General features: G+C 41.3%; 2 protein-coding genes and 1 long non-coding RNA gene across 3 annotated transcripts in view; 1 reads left to right on the forward strand and 2 right to left on the reverse strand.

The window, feature by feature from the left end:
- LOC122845293 overlaps positions 1-3,564 on the reverse strand; it is a 106,656-nt gene extending 103,092 nt beyond the window's left edge. The window contains exon 1 of the mRNA XM_044141499.1: positions 3,479-3,564. The gene's annotated coding sequence lies outside the window, so the exon portion shown is untranslated. The remainder of the gene's footprint in view (positions 1-3,478) is intronic.
- Positions 3,565-7,537: 3,973 nt separating this feature from the next.
- tmem218 (transmembrane protein 218) lies at positions 7,538-16,502 on the forward strand. The gene is made up of 3 exons (XM_044140113.1): positions 7,538-7,981; positions 11,008-11,110; positions 15,791-16,502. The coding sequence occupies exons 1-3, from the start codon at positions 7,863-7,865 to the stop codon at positions 15,923-15,925; spliced, it is 357 nt and encodes a 118-aa protein (XP_043996048.1). The 5' UTR covers positions 7,538-7,862; the 3' UTR covers positions 15,926-16,502.
- The window catches only part of LOC122844534, a 37,859-nt gene continuing 33,729 nt past the window's right edge, over positions 13,812-17,941 (reverse strand). The window contains exon 3 of the long non-coding RNA XR_006372892.1: positions 13,812-13,930. This is a non-coding gene — a long non-coding RNA (uncharacterized LOC122844534). The remainder of the gene's footprint in view (positions 13,931-17,941) is intronic.

Here is a 17,941-nt window from a genome sequence, read left to right on the forward strand (position 1 = left end):
AACACGATGTTCCTCCACTGGTCACTGCTGGATTAAGCGCTGGCCTTGTACTGAAGGCTATGATTTTAGTTTGCTGTTGTTTTATAATCATTAAAATATCCATTGGCATGCCAGCTACTAAAAATATACACACACAAGTAAAGTGTACTTCAAAGAGACATTGGAGACCATCCAGCTGGGCAAGTCTATTATTGGCATGCAGGGCATGGAAGTTGAAATATTCATTAACATGGTATCCAAAAAGTCTTTGGCGATCGTTTTCTCACAAACACGTGAGCCTGAGACGATAACGTTCCGGTAAGTTGTCTAAGAAATTATGGCGATAAATGATAATATTGTCGTTTTGGGACCTATTTTCAAGTGATAAAATGATGACGGCAAAATAATGCAAGCACGGGTCATTTCTTGAAAACATGGAACGCTGAAACCGGATAGCAATTAAACATCCCAAAAAATAAAGAAACAAAACAACCAGAGGCGTAAATAAAACAGATTATGAAGTGTCTTTAAACAAAATTGCTGTTCGTAAAACTACCGATCATCAAAAGTCAATGAAAGCAGGCAAAACTCAAACTTTTGGAAACAAAAAGGTGCAAGCTGGCAACAAAAACACTCCTCTAAATAACTCAGCTAGCGTTTCTCTGGCGAGTTACTGACTTCAGAGTTCAAAGCAGAAGAAGTGTCAAGACTGACGTGCTGGAGTGAAACCTTTTGTCACCCTGTCTGTTTTTTTTTTTTTTTTTAAGAAAGACTTGAGGAAATTAATCAATCATGTGGATGGAAATGATCAAGCTCTCGTTAATTCATCATGCGATTAATCCACATGTTGCTTATTGTGACAGACTTCCAAACATTTACTTCATGTCAATATATGGTGCCAGCTGAAATGCAGAAATGGTGTAACCTAGTTATATAAATTCTGTTTATCCAAAGGAAGAGGAGCAGAAAGTGCCTGAGTGATCAGTTTTCTCAGGTCTCCTCCTTCCCCACGCAATGCTGTGTACTGCTGGTCAGCTGGCTTCAGCGCAGGAAACAATCAAGACATTTTCTTCTGCTTGGACACAATGACCAGCCCTGTTTAACCAGCCAATATCAATTTTTCCAACTTATTGGTTTAGCAAAAACCAGATTGGTTCAAGTGTGCTGAAAACCTACAACTAACTTTCATTCATGTTTGGATCTTTATTGTAAACATGAAAATTAGAAATAACAAGACTGATAGAATTATTATAAATGCATTGATTGAGAAGCTGCGTGGTAAATGTAGTGGAACCGTGTTATTTTATTTTTTAGCGGTGAGAACCTTAAACGGGACCATGTCTGTTATGCGTCAGTAGAAAGGCTGAGAGAAATCAGAACTTTTCCCTCCATAGTTTAGTTTCCCCAACTGTTTTGGTCGTACAGAACCAAAACAGTTGGTTTGGGACGTCTGATCTCCTTCACTTTTTACTTCTTCATTTAATACGCCTGAATCACTTTATTAGTGATTACCCCATTGCCCCTCTATCTCCAGCCCCCTTCCCTAAAGAAGCTGCAGGAATGCACAGCATCTCCGCCTCATCGTGCCGTTTTATCCCGTATAGCAGAGATGTGAAAATGCAAATGGGGATGGAGCTTTCTGCAGCCCCCCGGGCTGCTTGTCCAATGACACAAATCATCAATTAAGATCCCAGCAGGGTTTGCTAGATCTGCTAAATTGACATGATCCCTCTTCTGAAGATACGTACATCTGCATGGGGTACATGACAACAAAGAACAAACATCTCCGAGGGCAACCATGTGTGTGTGTGCGTGTGTGTGAGGAAGAGGGACTGTTTCGACTGCTACAAGAGTCTCAACAAAGCTTCAGTTAAAACTCAGGAGTTAGTTCCTCTGAGGGTTTCTACCTGGCGACAGTGAGGGCAGCTGAAGTCGTCTGAGTCTCGGGCAACCAGGTGTTTGGACACCAAATACTTCAGGTTTACATTAACTAAGCCAGACTCCTCCTTTAAACTCAGATATGCTTCTAGCCGAACACGGTTGTGGTATTTTTCATGCCATCGCCACAGGCGAAGGTAAATCTGCTCAGTAAAATGACCAAAGAAATGCTGAACCCGCTGGTGACGCCGGACCGGAGGGCCACAGATCAAAGCCGAGTCGACTCACAGGAACCCTGAGGCACTCCAAAAACGCCACTCTGCCCTTTTTTTTTTTTCTTCAAATCAAATCAAATCAGAAAGAGGCCCGTTCCCTGACAGTTCGCTCTGTCAAAAACATTAACAGGGCAGCCAAACCCAAGAAGTTTGGGACTGAACGTATGGAGGGGAAGGAAATCTGCTGCTGGGTGGCGCACAAAGAAGGTCAGTGTTCAGTTTAGAGAGGTTTTTTTTTTTCCCCCTCAGGCCTGAGAGCAAACATGAGAGCTCAATGAAGAATTCAGAAACAACATCAGACAGAATCCTAATCCCTAATGTTTAATATTGAGAAATTACACTCAACAGAACAAATAATAATAAGAATTAAAAAAAAAAAAACAATTGAAAACAATTTCTACTTAAAGAGAAAAGTCTTATTCAGGTTACGCAATTACAGAAAATCACAAGAAAGGAAGAAGCAGGTATAACAAAAAAATAAATATATCGACTATTTTTTATACACACATTCAGGCAGATGTATTTACTCTTTCAAAGATAAGAAATGGAAATCAATTTAAGCTCTGTTTAGTCTGAGGCTCGCGGGTCTTCTTCACGCGCTCTCTCAACGGTAAAACGCGTCCCGGTCAGACTGAAAGCATCCGCTCAGACAGTCAGACAACAGAAGAGAAGACAAGACAAGAGCCGCTGCGGAACTAAAACCGTCCTTCTTTTCCAAAAAAAAAAAATGTTTACAGAGCAGAACCCGGAGAGACGGGGCCACTTCCCGCGGAAAGACGCTCACTTTACTCTGGTTTCTAGCTGAAGCTTCAGCACGCATCCTCCCCATCTGCCTCACAGACACCAAACCCCGATCAGATCTGCCTTTACATTCACAATAATATTACTATTATTATTAAAAAATAATGATAACAACAAAACATCCGGACGCAGAAGCGCAGGAAAATAGCTCATTCAGTCCAACACAGACCGCATCTCCTCTTCTCCTTCTCTCTCTCTGTCGCTCTCTCTCCCCCCTCCCTCCGTTCCTCCCTCTCTCTCTCTCTCTCTCTCTGTTTCGCGCTCTCTCCCTCTCTCACTTTCTGTTTCTCTCCCCTCCTACCCCCCTCTCTCTCCCCAACCCCCATGCCAGCCCCCCACTCTGGCCTGGCTGTCTGACTGGGTGAATAATGTCCTGGCTCCCGTGATGGAGTGGGGTGGGGTGGGGTGGAGGGGTGGTGGTTTGAAGGGGGAGGGGTGGGTGAGGGGGAGAAAAGGGGGGGAGGGGGGGAGGAGGAGAAAGAAGGACGCTGAAGTGCAGCAGCTCTGCTCCCATACACTGACACTGAAAATGAATGACAGCTTACCTGCATGCCAATCTTCATCAGACTGACACTGGGCTGACAGCACAGCCTATACTCCTCCACACAGCCGCTGACGTCAGCCGCAGCAGGCCCCTCCCACCTCCCCCTCCGTCTGCATCTACGTCCCCCCCGCCCCCCTAACACCACCAACACCCCCCTACCCTCTCTCGTTGCTGCTGCTGCTGCCTTCCAGGGTTCGTGGGAAAAACGGCGATCACGGGAAAAGGTTTCCGAGGGGAAAAGGCTGCGCGTGCGTCACTGCTTGCAGGACAGAACCACAAAAGAAGAAGAAAAAGACAAAAAGGTCTTCTGCTTCTGAATTCTGATATGAATCGTTTCTGATCAGAACAGCATGTCTCTGCTGTTTGCCAACATCAATGCTGTCTGGAGATGAAGTTCTAAAGTGTTTATTGGTTTTTCTGGTGGAGAGGATACACAAAATGTTGCTAGCATACACAAAATGCTAACAGACGAATGACAGGAATAACACTTCCACATGCAAACGCTGCTACCTTTTTATTGTAAATTTTTTAAAACATATTTAATATGTGTTCAACTTACCTCAGAATTCAGGTGTTTGGAATCTAAAAAGTTGCCTCAATAAATCACTGAGCCGGAAAAATAAAAGTCCTACTTGTGGAATCAGGGTGACAATTAGCAATACATGTAGTTAATTACGTAATTTGCTACATTTACTCAGACACTAATGCATGTTCACAAAATACATCAGTGAGTGACTGATTAGAACAGAAACTGTATGAAGCGTGATTATGAATTTTATTTGTAAAATTTTGAAAACTGTGATGCCAAATGCTGGATTTTGATGGTTGATGCAAAACCTCAGACTTCTGACTTATTTCAGGGGGCATTGCAGTTTATCAATGTGAACTGGACACCAAGTTCTGCGGTTCATTTACATTGAAGATGGAATTTCTACATTTAAAGCCAGAACAGTGAACTCTGTCTCTGTCTTAGCCTCATCTAGGACGAATCTTCCTCGGTGAACCCGATTTCTAAATCCAATATGGCTGCCGCACATATAAACTAGAGCATAAATAGCAGCAATTAACTGTTTATTTGCACTTCAGATCCCATTAAATTAGTTCCATTGTACACCAGTCTACGAACACACTCCTTTATTGTTGGATTGCATAAAATGTAAAATTTGTGGATGCTGGCTTAAATTTCTAGTTGTAGCTATAATTAACGTGGCGACAGACCATAGCAGCTAGGAAATCAAACAGCTTTTCCCCACTTGTGACTGGAACAATAGTCAGTTTACTGTGATTCCTGTATCTGAGTTCCATCTTCTGGGCAAAACTGGTTGCAGTCTCTCTGTGGGGCGTGATGCTATTCTCAGATCAAAGCTTTGATTTCCAGGGCAAGTCAAACACAATATTCGGTACAACTGAAACTTGTATGTAGGCCCCCATATTGCAAGGTCTTCAACACACTTTAACAACATACCGTCAGCAAATTCAATGTCTCAAAGGGAAGCATTAAAAACCAAGAAAATTTGCAATATAATAGGGAGAAAGCATTTCAAATTATATATATATAAAACTAAAGTATTGAAGCATAATTGCACACAATAATTTTAGATGGTTTATCCATGCCTTCTTTATCATTTATAGTTAAATACTACGATGGCCCAAAAATCAACTGTACTTCTATATTTGATTTTAGGGGCCGTTAGCGCCTCCCAGAGGCCACAGGACGAAATAGGTGATGATTTGAGAGGGAAAGATCTACAAGATGCCATGGGTGGTACCCCATGTGTTTGGGTGCGTGTGTGTGCGTGTGTGTGTGTCTATATACATGCCCTTGTGCATCTGTTTTTGTAATTGCATTTTATTTTTTTTCCAAAACAGTGTTAAATCTTCTTCCCTTAGAGAATTTTGTAAATCCGGCTTTACTCAAAGCAAAGGAAGGAGCAGAACGTGTGGCACAGCTGCACTGCAATAGGGCTCATAATGTAAAGCACTAAGCAAAGCACATAGCATTATTGTACTCATAATAAACAGTTTGGGATATGCAGTCATATGAAATGAATGAATGAGACTCATTTCTCAGAAGAAAGTACCTTTTGAAAAGAAATGTTTGCGTTATCTATGGGCTTACTGGACTTGTAGTAGGCCCATATTTCTCTATTAAAATTTTATTTTTCTTTTGGTCTGATGTAACATTCTTCTCTGAAAAGTGTTTCCATTTGCTGTAATTTGAAATTCGTCAAAACTTACACAGATAAAGGCTCGAAAACATAATGTGTTTCCCTTAGTGAACCGAATTACAGAAATAAATGAACTTTTCAATAATGCTCCACATTTTTAAATACAATTGCAGAGAATGCGTATGTATATTAGAAAGACTGTTTAATAAGAGTGAATGAGAAATGTATAAATTCTTCAGAGCTTAGATGAGGTTAAAAGGTGATAAGTGAGCTTTATTCTATATAGTTTGAATAATATGATTATGTTGCATTGCAGCAGAGCTAAGGCAAGTTATTAAGGAGAGATCTCAGGCTCTTTCCTTTTTTAGCAAATATTCAACATTTTCCAATGAAAGTCTCAGTAAATTATCAGTTGGGTTGAGTAGAGCAACAATTTGCTTGATTCTGCTAGTGGTTTCTTCCTGTGGCTCCTCTCCACTGTCACCCTGTGCTATCAGTTTTGTTGTTTACTTACCTTTATAATCTATTTAATGTGACTGTGCTGGAATTAAATTGCACTGTATTTTGACTTATTTTAATCTAAATGTTAGTGTGATAAATGCACTTCCTGCATATCTAAAATTATCTGAATGGGAGTGGATTGAACTGAAGTAGATTAAATTAAATTGAATTGCAACATTGCAAAACCAAAGTGAAAAATGTCCGATATGTAGCGTGTAGCCTTAAAATAATGCTGCCTTTCAATGAAAGCAAATAACCATTATCCTGCTTCTACTCCTTAAATCTATTCAGCTTTTCTATTTTCGCAAACAGATAACTTTACTTTTACTGATAAAAGTAAATAGAAATATTTCAGCACTGAAATATTTCTATTTCAGCACTGAAATAGAAATATTGTCCAGTTAAATCGAGATAATCTACAAAGAAAAAGGCATCTTTCTCCATTTTCAATCTTGGAGACTATTTAGCTAATATGCTTGCAGCATTCAATGGCCACGGGGTTCTAGCCTGTCTCCCCTATATAAACACTGATGCATGGATGTTACGAGTGTCACCTAAAGGCAGCACGTTGTCTTCCAGGAAGCGCTGTTTACTGGCGCGTGTGCGCACACGCACGCGGCAACCTACACATTTGATTCGTGGATGTGACCATCCGGTTTGCCAGCGCGAGGTACCCGGCTGGCCGTCAGAGATATACTAGTAAAACCAAATGTAATTAAATATTGCTTTGGATCTTGCTGTTAGTTGTCTCAAATATTTATTTTTCTCCTCTAAACGTGTGCCGTGGATTCTCCCTGTTTTCTCATTTGCTACTTTACTTTAGTTTTTTACTTTGCAACGATGATTCACGCTGAAATCCATGTACATACTAAATAAAGCCATTAGCGCGTTTTAAAGGGTTCATTCCTTAGCAGTCAGCCGGGAAAATCCCAGCCAGAAGTGATGATGAGGCGCTGCGGAGAAGCTTATCTTAAACAGAGATCAAAGCGCTGAGTGGAGTAGATCAGACACAACCTGTATGGATGATTTGAGTTTATTGCGTTATTAACCACTGACGACGATGTAAATGCGAAATCATGAAATATAAGCTACAAAATCGATTTGCTGCTTGGAATTTAGTATATTCGGATTAATCAATTTGATAAAAAACGACATTTTATTGTTAATATACAACACAATTTTTATGCATTTATTTTTTAAGTCAAACGGTTCGAACTGGGTGTCCGTCGCTCTCGGAGGTAAGCTCCGACAGACGTGAGGGACAGATATGCAAACCCCGCCTACCGGCGCACTGTCCTGTCCCCGCGGGTGAAAAATGGGGCGTACCCACACTTTCCAACTTCGTCGTGTTCTAGGAACGACGCATTTAATTGGACAGCTCTCTCATATGTGACCATCCAATTACACTCGAGCTTGTGGTTACCAGGAAGTGCATGACGCCAGAAAGAGACTCTTCCCAACTCTTTCTAACCGTAAATTGCAATTTTTCTATCGTAACCTTTACAGAAACAGGATTCTGTTATCGCGCTCACACAAGTTGCTCCTGCTGCCAGAACAACGGCGTTCTCAGCACAGTCCACAACAACCAGCACGTTTAAATGTGACGGCAGGATTTGCCCAGCTAGCTTGTGCTGCTAACGCAAGTTAAACAAGAACAGCGACGATGCCTTCTGGTTATTAACTTTGTCGTCCCACGGACAGAACGACTTTTCGCAGATGATCGATATGACTAACAATGTGTTGCAAGTCGGTACCGGTGTTGTTGTTATTGTGATCGTTTGGATCGCAGCTCTTGTGGCAGGGACCATTCTGCTGAGAGCTGATGGATCGGCAAAGTGAGTTGAAGAAGCAGCTTCACACACTCCGCTCACACGCCGTGAAATGAAGTATAAACATTAGTTTATTAGGATTTATGCTGTTTCTGTAACGGTTCTGCAGCCACAATGTTGGAACATATGACTTACGACATTTAAAAATTTTAATCTGTGGTATACTGACGGGCTACAAAATAACCGTGGCACGAAGTAAAATAACCTCCTCACATGTTAGCAGTTTATGATTGCAGTTTGTTGTAGTTGGAGGAAAGTTTCATTGTGTAGAAGAAGTCCAAAGGAAGCCAAAGTCCTAGAGTTTTAGAATTTTACATCTATAAAATAAACTGAATGACAAAAGAAAGTAGAACACCAAGTCCAAAAGGAGGGGCATCATGGGTATGCTGTTCTATCAACATGCGATAGGGATGGAAGATTCCGATTTTAATGAAGGTGGCATCTTGAGTTGAGCTTAGATAATAAACCAATACATTTCTCCTGCCTAACCTTTTGCTACAAGGTGAGCTGGCTAAAATACTACAGCTTTACATTTACCTGTAAACGCTTTGCAGCAGGACATCCATAATAATCAATATTCTGTGTTGTTTTAGCAGCAGTAGAAATGTTGTTTTAAATAAAACAAGTCAGTAGTAAAATACTGACTTGAAGTTTAATTCATTTCATTTTAATGTTAAGCAAAAAAAAAAAAAGAGAGAGAGATCTTGATGATTTCTTCTGGATTCATCAGCGTCCTTGCTAGCGAGGACACAAACTGGGTGATGGGAAGAACCGTAGCAACAGAATGAGCAAATGACTCCTGTAACATAAAGATTTACTGTGAAATTCATAGGCTCTTAAAATGAACATCAAGACCTGACTCATTACACTGCATTCCTATTTATTTACTATAAGAAAACACCAAATCTAAACTGGTAAATAGCCCATAGGTGATACTAGTCAAATTAGTTTAATATATGTTTTTCATCACTGTCTAAAGGGAGAAGTTTTGGTCATTTGTAGCTCATATCTAAACCTATGCAGCCATATTTTTTGTGTGGAATTATTACCAACATTAGAACAATTAAAAACAGACAGCATCTGGTCTGATTGGAAGGCTATGAAGGAATGTGCCTATTCTAAGGCTTATTGTCATTTTATTGAAAGTATTTTAACTAGGGCTGAAACGATTCCTCGAATGATTCGAGTACCTCTATTATTAAAATTCCTAGAGGAAAATTTACCTGCCTTGAAGCTTACGTTTTGTGCTTTAGCGCACCGTGTTCCGGCAGAAACATTATTTGCGTTGCGCGGAGCTCTGACTTCCGCCTCTGAGTTGTTCACGAAAGCTAAGCATTAGTGGCATAATGTCCAATTTTCAAGTTCGGCCGCGAGGATTTTATGGATGGATTATAATGCCTGGGTTTTCATTGAATTTTGGGGATCAGTAAGAATCCTTAAAATGACTGGCGCGATGCCTGTAGGACGGCAGCCTTTCTCCTCCAGGAGCTGCTGGTTGAAAGCGAACAACGGGAAGAGCGCTGCGGGAATATTTATGCAGGTGAGCGGATAGATTGAAACACGGCAGGCAGCTGAGTAGCTGATTCTTATAGTGTAAGTGTAGTTTTACGGACGAACCACACAACAAATTTTATATCATCCCGGTCTGAACAAACGGGTGGTGGTACATGGCTGGTATATGAGTTTCTGAATGTGACGAACAAAAGTGCCCCCCCGTTCTTACTTTCGTCCCCTGGTCTATTTCCTGCCCTCCACCCCCATCTTACGTTCGTTCTGCCCCCAACTCCTCACCTTTCCCCCTCCCACTCCAAAGCTTTGGGTTTTATTCTCAAACCCAAAGCTTGACAGACTGGAGATGAACACATGAACTATAGCTGGAGCATAGACATTTTTTTTAACGTATTTGTGAACCTGCCTCTTTATTATTAAATTGAATTTAATTTCAGATTTGTGTATTACTTCAGGTTAACCTAGAAAGTGAGCTATTATTGTTACAGGTTAGTTTTCTAAACTACAAAAAAAGTAACTGCTCAAAAATAAAAAATTGGACTGATATTGATATCCAATGCCAGATTTAGCAATATTTTATTTTGTAATTTTTTTTTATCCGATTACTCGATTAATCGTAAGAATAATTGATAGATTACTTGATTACTAAAATATTCGTTTACAACAGCCCTAATTTCAACCTTTTACAACACATGTTGGTTTGGAAATTCTGCAGAGGAGCAGAAGAAATCTTGAAGTTGCATGATGACCTGGAAAATACATGGACACAGTAATGAGGAAGGAAAACAAGGTTACAGCAGACAACACACAAACCCTAAGATCTTTATTTAAACTGCTTCCTTCAAGACAAGAGTACTCAATTCCTTTATTGTGCAGAAACAGAACAACAACTTCTTTCATATTGGAAGCAAACAGTTAAAAAGGTCAAATCAGTTACTGGGAAATTCAAACTTCTTTGCTGTTAACGTCAGCAAAGACGTGGACCGTGTACTGTGTTGTGTACTGCCTGCAGACAATCCTGGGAACCAATTTTCTACGGAGACGCATAAAACTGTCAGTCTGTCCGTCCTTCCAACTATTACATCTACAGAAATGAATTTGCACTGACATAAACAAACTGTTTTAGCTCGATTTCTTTAAATCAGTCGGTCCTGCATGTTTTAGTTCTCTCCCTGGTGTAACACGCCTGGATCCAATGACAGGTCATTAGAAGGCCTAAGAAGAACACTGACATGCTGAGAAGGTAGTTGCTACCACCAGGGAGAGAAGTTGAACTTGCAGGATGCTGGACCTCCAGCATCCTGCAACTTTGGGCACCACTGCTTTAAACGAATAGGGATTCAGAGGAATAATGGTGTTACGCTGTAGGCTGGCATAGTGCTATTTGACAGAAAACCAAGCATGATGACAAACACTCAAACACTGTCTTTGGGGAATAGTTTTATTATGGCATAATGCTCAGGACACTGTCATTTACAGTTATTAAGAAACACAAACTGTTTTTTAATGCGTGTGTCCCGCAGGTTAGGAGTCATCCCCACTACTCTCCTGGCTCTCACCATCACTCTGGTGCTGGTGTTCTTCCCTCGGAGCCCAGAGATGCCTTTTCCTTTCAAAGAGATAGAGGTAAAGCACCAGCTGATCAAACACTGTGGTGGAAATACTCACAAGTACTACTAGGTTCTCTCTTTATAAATGTCTCCACTGTCAGCAAGGTAAACAGAGACTTCTCAAATTAGGATTAGAGACTGTTCAAATACAGCCAGATTTGCAGCAAGAAGCATTTACAAAATGTAGCTCATTAGAAAGCTAAAGCAACTGTCTCCAGTGATCTTTGGAAGTATTTGCAATGTGTTATTAATATGTATTTGAGAATCTTCACTGAGAAATAAAGATTAAAGGCCATGAACAAAATAACCCCCCAAAAATATCAGATTCATGCAAACAAAATGGCAGTGAACTCAAGCACACAGTACATGGATGTCACCATAAGAATGTGAACGGGTTAATATTAGTTATCCTGGAAGTGGCAAAGCAAAGCAGTTGTTCATGTTTTAAGTTTGATGGAAGCACAGAGAGTCAAACAACTTGAGCAAAACTACAATATCCAGAAAGTCACACCTGCTAATCCTAAACAATGGTCCCAGTTGTCAGCCAGGGCTCCCCAAAGCCTGGAAAAATTCATATTAAAAAGTCAACCAGAGCGGGATAAAAAGTGAGCACATTTTCTTTTATGCTGTCAGGAAATGGTGCGTTTCAGCGTGGATGCATCTAAAAGTTGTAGGATAATGGCTCATGAGGACTCACACTCTGGTTCAGAACATCACTTCAATGGGCTTCTTCTTTCCTCCTTTGTTCCCTTGGTAGAGCTTATGAGGTTATTGTTATACATGCTGGATGACCCATCTGTGACTCACCCTCAGTGGTTTGGAAAAAGTAGAAAAGTTGTGGCTCAAGATATGGCCAGACAAGTACATGGCTGCAGGCCTTTTTCCAGTACATAACTTTCGCAGAACTACAAATGCAACTTCATTCATATTACGGCGGTGGACCACAACAGATAACAAATGAAACCATTCAGGAAGCAGTACGAAAGTTTCACACTGAGACCTAACAGTGGTGTTGGGGCTTAGGAGGTTGTTGTGGTGGGACTGAAGTTAAAATGTCGACGAGCGGCCACATAATTTCAGTGCGTTTGTTTTTACATAAACGTCCTTCAAGATCCTCAAGACACAGCGAGCCAACTTCCTGTGAAACCCCTCCTGCTGTATTATGCGCCATAGTGTTTTGAAAAATGTGTGGCTTACAGCAACGTAGTAAACACAACGACCTCGGCATAGAACAGCAACTATTACAAGTTCGGTGGAGGAGAAAATAATGATTGTTAAGCCATAACAGCTCATTTTATTTTTCGTGTTAACAGAAGTAAAACAAAAAAAAAGGCAGAGGCCGTCGGTGAGACGTTTGCCCATTGCATCGGACCAGAAGCGAGCAGCAGGAGTTCATTGTTTTGGTCCAACAGTACATACTTCCTCGCGGCTTTGGACAATTTCTCCTCAAAACTTACCGTGCTGTTCTCTGGCTGAAAAACACGAGGTGCGATCTTGGCTGGAGCTGCAGCTCTAGAGCATTTGATGGTCATTTCATATTTACTCCATATCGGAATAAAAATAAGGTGATGATCTGGTTGCCAATTCCAGGTTTTGACAGACGTACTATTTTGTCCCTTATGTCCTCTGAAAGCTCTTGGGTCTTGTCCGCGATGGTGAAGAGATTTTATTAAAACGAACAAGTTGAGATGAGGAGTATTTCTCCACAAATGATTGATGGATTGTGAGTCCTGTTCCCTTTTTGTTGTTGTTGTTATTTCCACTGACTGAGGATATGAGCTCTGGTTAAGAGTAAGGCTGCTCAAGATAAACACCTACCCCAAAAGAAACCTTAATTCAGCTCTTCTGTAAGCCTGCTTCCTCAGAACTGCAGGCCTGTAAATAAAGCCAGCGTGTGCGTCTCTGTGCATGTGCTCGTTGTAAAGGCCTGTTCTGCTTTATCTGAATCCAACAGCAACACAGAACAAACACTCCCCATGTTGCCTTCGGGTCGTGCCAGTAAGCTGTCCGGATTTGCCAAGCAAGCTGCCACCCCATCAAAATAGCAAAGCAGAGCCCTGTCCCGGCCAGCTCGTGCTTTGTATTCTCTGTACAGTGCTGATAGGAGAACAGCGATGCCGAGAGAACAACTGCAAAATGGGAATTTCCGCTGACTATTCCAAGTAAATTCAGACCAAACTCACTTTAGGACCTGGTTGGAATTGAGTTCCCAGAATCCTTCAGCACAAATGTTGCTTCTCGCCGAAATACGAGTAATAAACTAGAACGAGTCTAAATGTTTTAGCGTAGCCTGTGCTCAGTGAACTCGTCGCCTTTTGTCAGAATCGGTACCTAAACTTGTCATTTCCTGTTTGTGCCTCGTGTTTCTGTGTGGATTAATATTCAGCAAGGATGGGCTGAACAGGACCAGGCAGCAGAGAGAGACATGTTTAACCTCTTGCTGTTAAACAACAGTGAAATATCACAGTACCAATTAGGCCAGTGTTAGACTGGAGGTGGGGGTGGCTCATACACCACCCCACCCCCCACCTGCTCCTACCCAGTGGCGCATTAATAAAACATGGCCCACACACTTTGGGCTCCTGCTTGCTGCGTAATTGGCAAATTAAAAAGTGAGATGTGTTAAATGCATTCATAAGAGACGGAATACATCATCAGCAGCTCTCCCAGACACGCACATACACACACACACACACATGCGCGCGTTACTCACATTCCACAGCAGTCCTTATGAAATCTCTCTTTCGGCAGCAGTTGGGCTCCTGCTCGTCTTCAATCATACTGGCTTAAGGGTGTTTTCTCAGTTTGCATTCTCATCATCATGGGTGGCTCATGACTGAAATATTAACACAGACCCAGAGTTATCAGTGAAGCATAGATCCAGTCACTCCATGGCAACCTTTCCATCCTGGGGAGCTGCGACGTTGGACCTGAAGGTCGTTAGTTTTTGCAAAGTGCCACTGATTTGCTCTGCATTCTCTTCATTGAGTTCATTTAGGAGCGACGCTACAAACAGCAGGAGATAAACATAAAGAGGCACTTTGCGCTTTAAGATGCCAGATTTTACCTTCTTCCTCGTTGTACGGCTCACTTTTACAATGCTTCTACTACTATTGAACTAGGATGTTTTGCTAAACATCAAAAATACGGAGATAAGCTAGATTCACAGATATGTCACCTCACAGCACTTTACAAACGGCTCTAACTTCATGTGAGAGTTGCATAAAATTTGGTCCAAATTCAGTTTACCTCAGTTCACAACAATACGGCACAGTCACGTACTCACATTCACATCCAGTTACAGTACATGGAGTGCAGTTTGATTCTAACTATGTTTAAAATGAAATCCGAATCAGTTGGTCGAATAATCCCAGTTGGTAAAAAGTCAACAATTTAGTCAATGTTGAGGAGAGGTTGACCAGTTTCTCCTGTTATTATGGGATGGTGAACCTTAAGGCAAGACTTCAAGTCACCTCTGCTATCAATACAGGGGAAGCAGACAGCGCTGCACATTTCTTCAGTCTGTTTTGATGTCCTAATGTCTCCAGTATTCTCTTGGAGACATTAGGACACTGCTGAAGCCTCGCCCCATTCAGCAATGTTACTCTGTGGAACAGTATGCATTATCTGGCTGCAGCGTGTTAGATATGGGCATCCGGTTTGCAGACAACCTCAGAGTATTAAATGCAGAACACATTTGGTCTCTTTCATGACCTTTTCACCTGGTCAAAAGAGAACTGGTGAAAACAGAATTAGTCAAATTGTTACATACATTATTGCATGAATCCTTTAGTCTAACTTTACAGCCCACTGAGGAGAAAAGGCTTGTTGACCGTTTGCTTTGGTTAATATAAAAAGAAAAAAAAAGAAAGTCAAACCTGGATTTTTGCTGTTTAATTGCAGAAGGAAGCAGGAAAAGTAGGATATGTTCTGTTCTGGAATGATGTCTTTCCTTCCCTGGATACTTTAAAGACACTGACATTTAGGACATCAAACACCAGATGGTTTCATGAGGGCTTTTGTCTGGTTCTTCCTGTGCACACACACATCACGGTGACTTATTGGTTCAGTATTCTCAGCACATTCTCCAGATCCAGAGTGCAATCATGCCTATCCCGGTATATGTCCCCTGTTCTTCCTTTGCAGTAGCTGCTGCACGGACCTATGTTGCCCTCGAATAGAATAGCATTCGAGTTTTAAGCGAACCAGGAATTTCTTCTCTCTGAAGAAATTCATAATTTTTCTAAGGTGGGGTTGGATAACAGATACTGTACATCGAAGTAGATCATTTCTATCGAATTTAATCTTAATTAGTCTCTGCAGCCAAGGTGTCTCTTTCTTCTCAAACATGGCTAAATACTGACTCAGCCTGTATCTCTTATAGCAGCAGACCTCACTACAGTGAGCCACAGTCCTGTTGGAGGTTGGCCCGTACGAAGCCCCGCCCCCTTCAGCAGTCAACGCTTTAATTGCTGCAGGTTCCCCACAACAAAGAGACAATAAGGAAAACATCCAGGCACAAAGCCTCGGCATCCATCTGTCCAAAGTCCTTTCATGACACCTAGTGGTTAATTGAGGAAATACTGGGGTGGGAAAAAAAAAAAGAACTGTCATGTTCCTGGTTCAAGAATGTCTTGAAAAATGTGTAGCAATCCTGTATGACTCCAAATCCATTCATTCTTTCTTTTCACTGCAGATAGTCGACACCTTCTTCATTGGCCGCTACGTTCTCCTGGCTGTGGTGGGGACAGTCTTCCTGGTGGCGTTCTTCATGCTACTGCCCTTGCACTTCCTGGAGCCGGTGCATGCTAAGGCTTTAAGGACATACTAGGAGGCCAGCGTCATTGGTGGCAGCAGGGTCACATCCCCCAAGATACAAAACCCAGGGAAAACAGGGCTGAGGGGCAAGAAAAAGAATCTCTCCCTGTTGTGAAGGACAGAACTAGAGACTGAGACTGCTCTGAAAATGAATGAGGAGAGCCAGCAGTCTCTCAATGAACTTCTGAAACTTCTTACATCTCTTGTTTTTTTTTGTTTTTTTAAGCTTGTAAGTAGCAGTGCTTGTCACAAATGTAACTTTTGAATCGTTTTTCTTTCTCTTAACTTCTAGAGTCAGTTTTCATCTCTAGATAAACTAAGAGGTGCTGAGTGTTTATGTCCTGTTTCTTCTCGGTGTAGATGGGTGAAGTCCTTCCCTGTCACACTGGTTCTTTTTTTGCCATGACTGTTGTTTTATCAAACAAACAAAATAGTAACAGAAAGATGTGAATCGCATTTTGTGGAACATTAGGTCTTGAAGTACAGCGCCTGTTTAAAAGTATTCACCCTCTTTAATATTTAGCCTTTTATTTCTTTTACAATGATAAATAAAATGTGACCTTTCTGACAAGAAAGTTTACAAAAACATCTCCAGTGTCAAAGTAAAACCTGATTTCCACAAATTAATGACAGCTAAGTAAAAATATGTCATAAAATTTCACAAAGTTTCAAAGTAGCCTGGCCATTGTGTTCCTGTGCAATTCTGCTCGATTCTCATCTCCCCTCTGTGCTCTGTCTGGGATTTCTCCCATTGAGCTAGAACTCTCTGGTTGAATTCCAGCTGGACCAATCAGGGAACAAGAAGGAGTTGTGAACAATGAGGTAAATGTTCTGTGCTGCATTAGAATTGTAGCCTGCCTACAGAAGGTTGTCGTTTGTAGCAACAGCAGTGGAGGCAGTGAATGAAGCCACTTCGTCATGTGTTGACCAACAGAGCCCACACCTCCAGCAATCGATTCTCAATAGCCGAGGGTCCAAACTCTGTACGAAGAAAAGCGTAGAACAAAGGGCTGCTGTTTTTTTATCAGGCTAGTTTCACAGAAGAGGACAAGTGATTTTAATTTTCTTGTTGCGCATGCTAAGGGCTAGTTGAGTACTGCGGCCTGAATGCTCAGAGTTTCTGTGCTTTGATGAAACAGATTAGTTTTCCAGGGAGTGACTTGTCAATGCTGGGCCCAGGCTTAACATCTGTCTGGCATGTTGCAATAATTACATCTCCCAGATCACATCAGTTTGATCTGAAAGCTATTTCATGAGCATTTCAGTTTGACACATTGAAATCTATATCTATGGGTACTGACATTTTAGAGGTCGGTACTTCACGCTTCACGACAATGATCAGCCATCTGAAACAGCTGCTAAGCAGAAAGTGTTTCAGAGCCTTGTAAAAGTATTGAAGCTTTCCACAGTTACTATGTAATTTTATTAGGATTTTTTTGATAGACCAGCAAAAAGAAGTGAATCCTTGTGAAGTGGAAGGAAAATAAATAGTTACTTATCTACCTCTGAATAAAATCCAGTGCAGGCAGTGTATTGTGTTTCAAATTGGAAAACGACACATTTCAGTTCAGTGTTGATATCCGATGTGTTATGATAAAAATGAACTCATTTAACATGGATAAAAAATAATCTAACTTTTGCTTTGAGATGTATTTACCGAGTTATTTAAAAGTTTTTTATGCAAACTGTTGAATAGAATAGATAAATCACATCAGCCTTAGTTTTCTTAGTACCTGGAGTAACCTTCAGACATTTTCAACTCTTTCTTCAGTATTAATGTAGCACACTTGTTGCTGAAAACACATCTGGAACCTTTAAGGTAAAACGGTGTGCGCCGTTTTGTTGTGCATAAGCGGCGCATGTTCAGTCCAGAAAGATCACTTCGATTCCGTCCCAGATGGAAAATTTCTGGACGTCAAAGATAAACTCCTTGAGTCGAGCGACGCCCCCAGTCATTGATGTGAGGACTGAGCAGGTTTGCATCAAAACGTTTCCTTACCCTTATACGTCTTCACAAAGTGAGGCGACT

The sequence above is a fragment of the Gambusia affinis genome, linkage group LG15 (genome assembly GCF_019740435.1).
Source record: "Gambusia affinis linkage group LG15, SWU_Gaff_1.0, whole genome shotgun sequence".
Classification (NCBI taxonomy): domain Eukaryota; kingdom Metazoa; phylum Chordata; class Actinopteri; order Cyprinodontiformes; family Poeciliidae; genus Gambusia; species Gambusia affinis.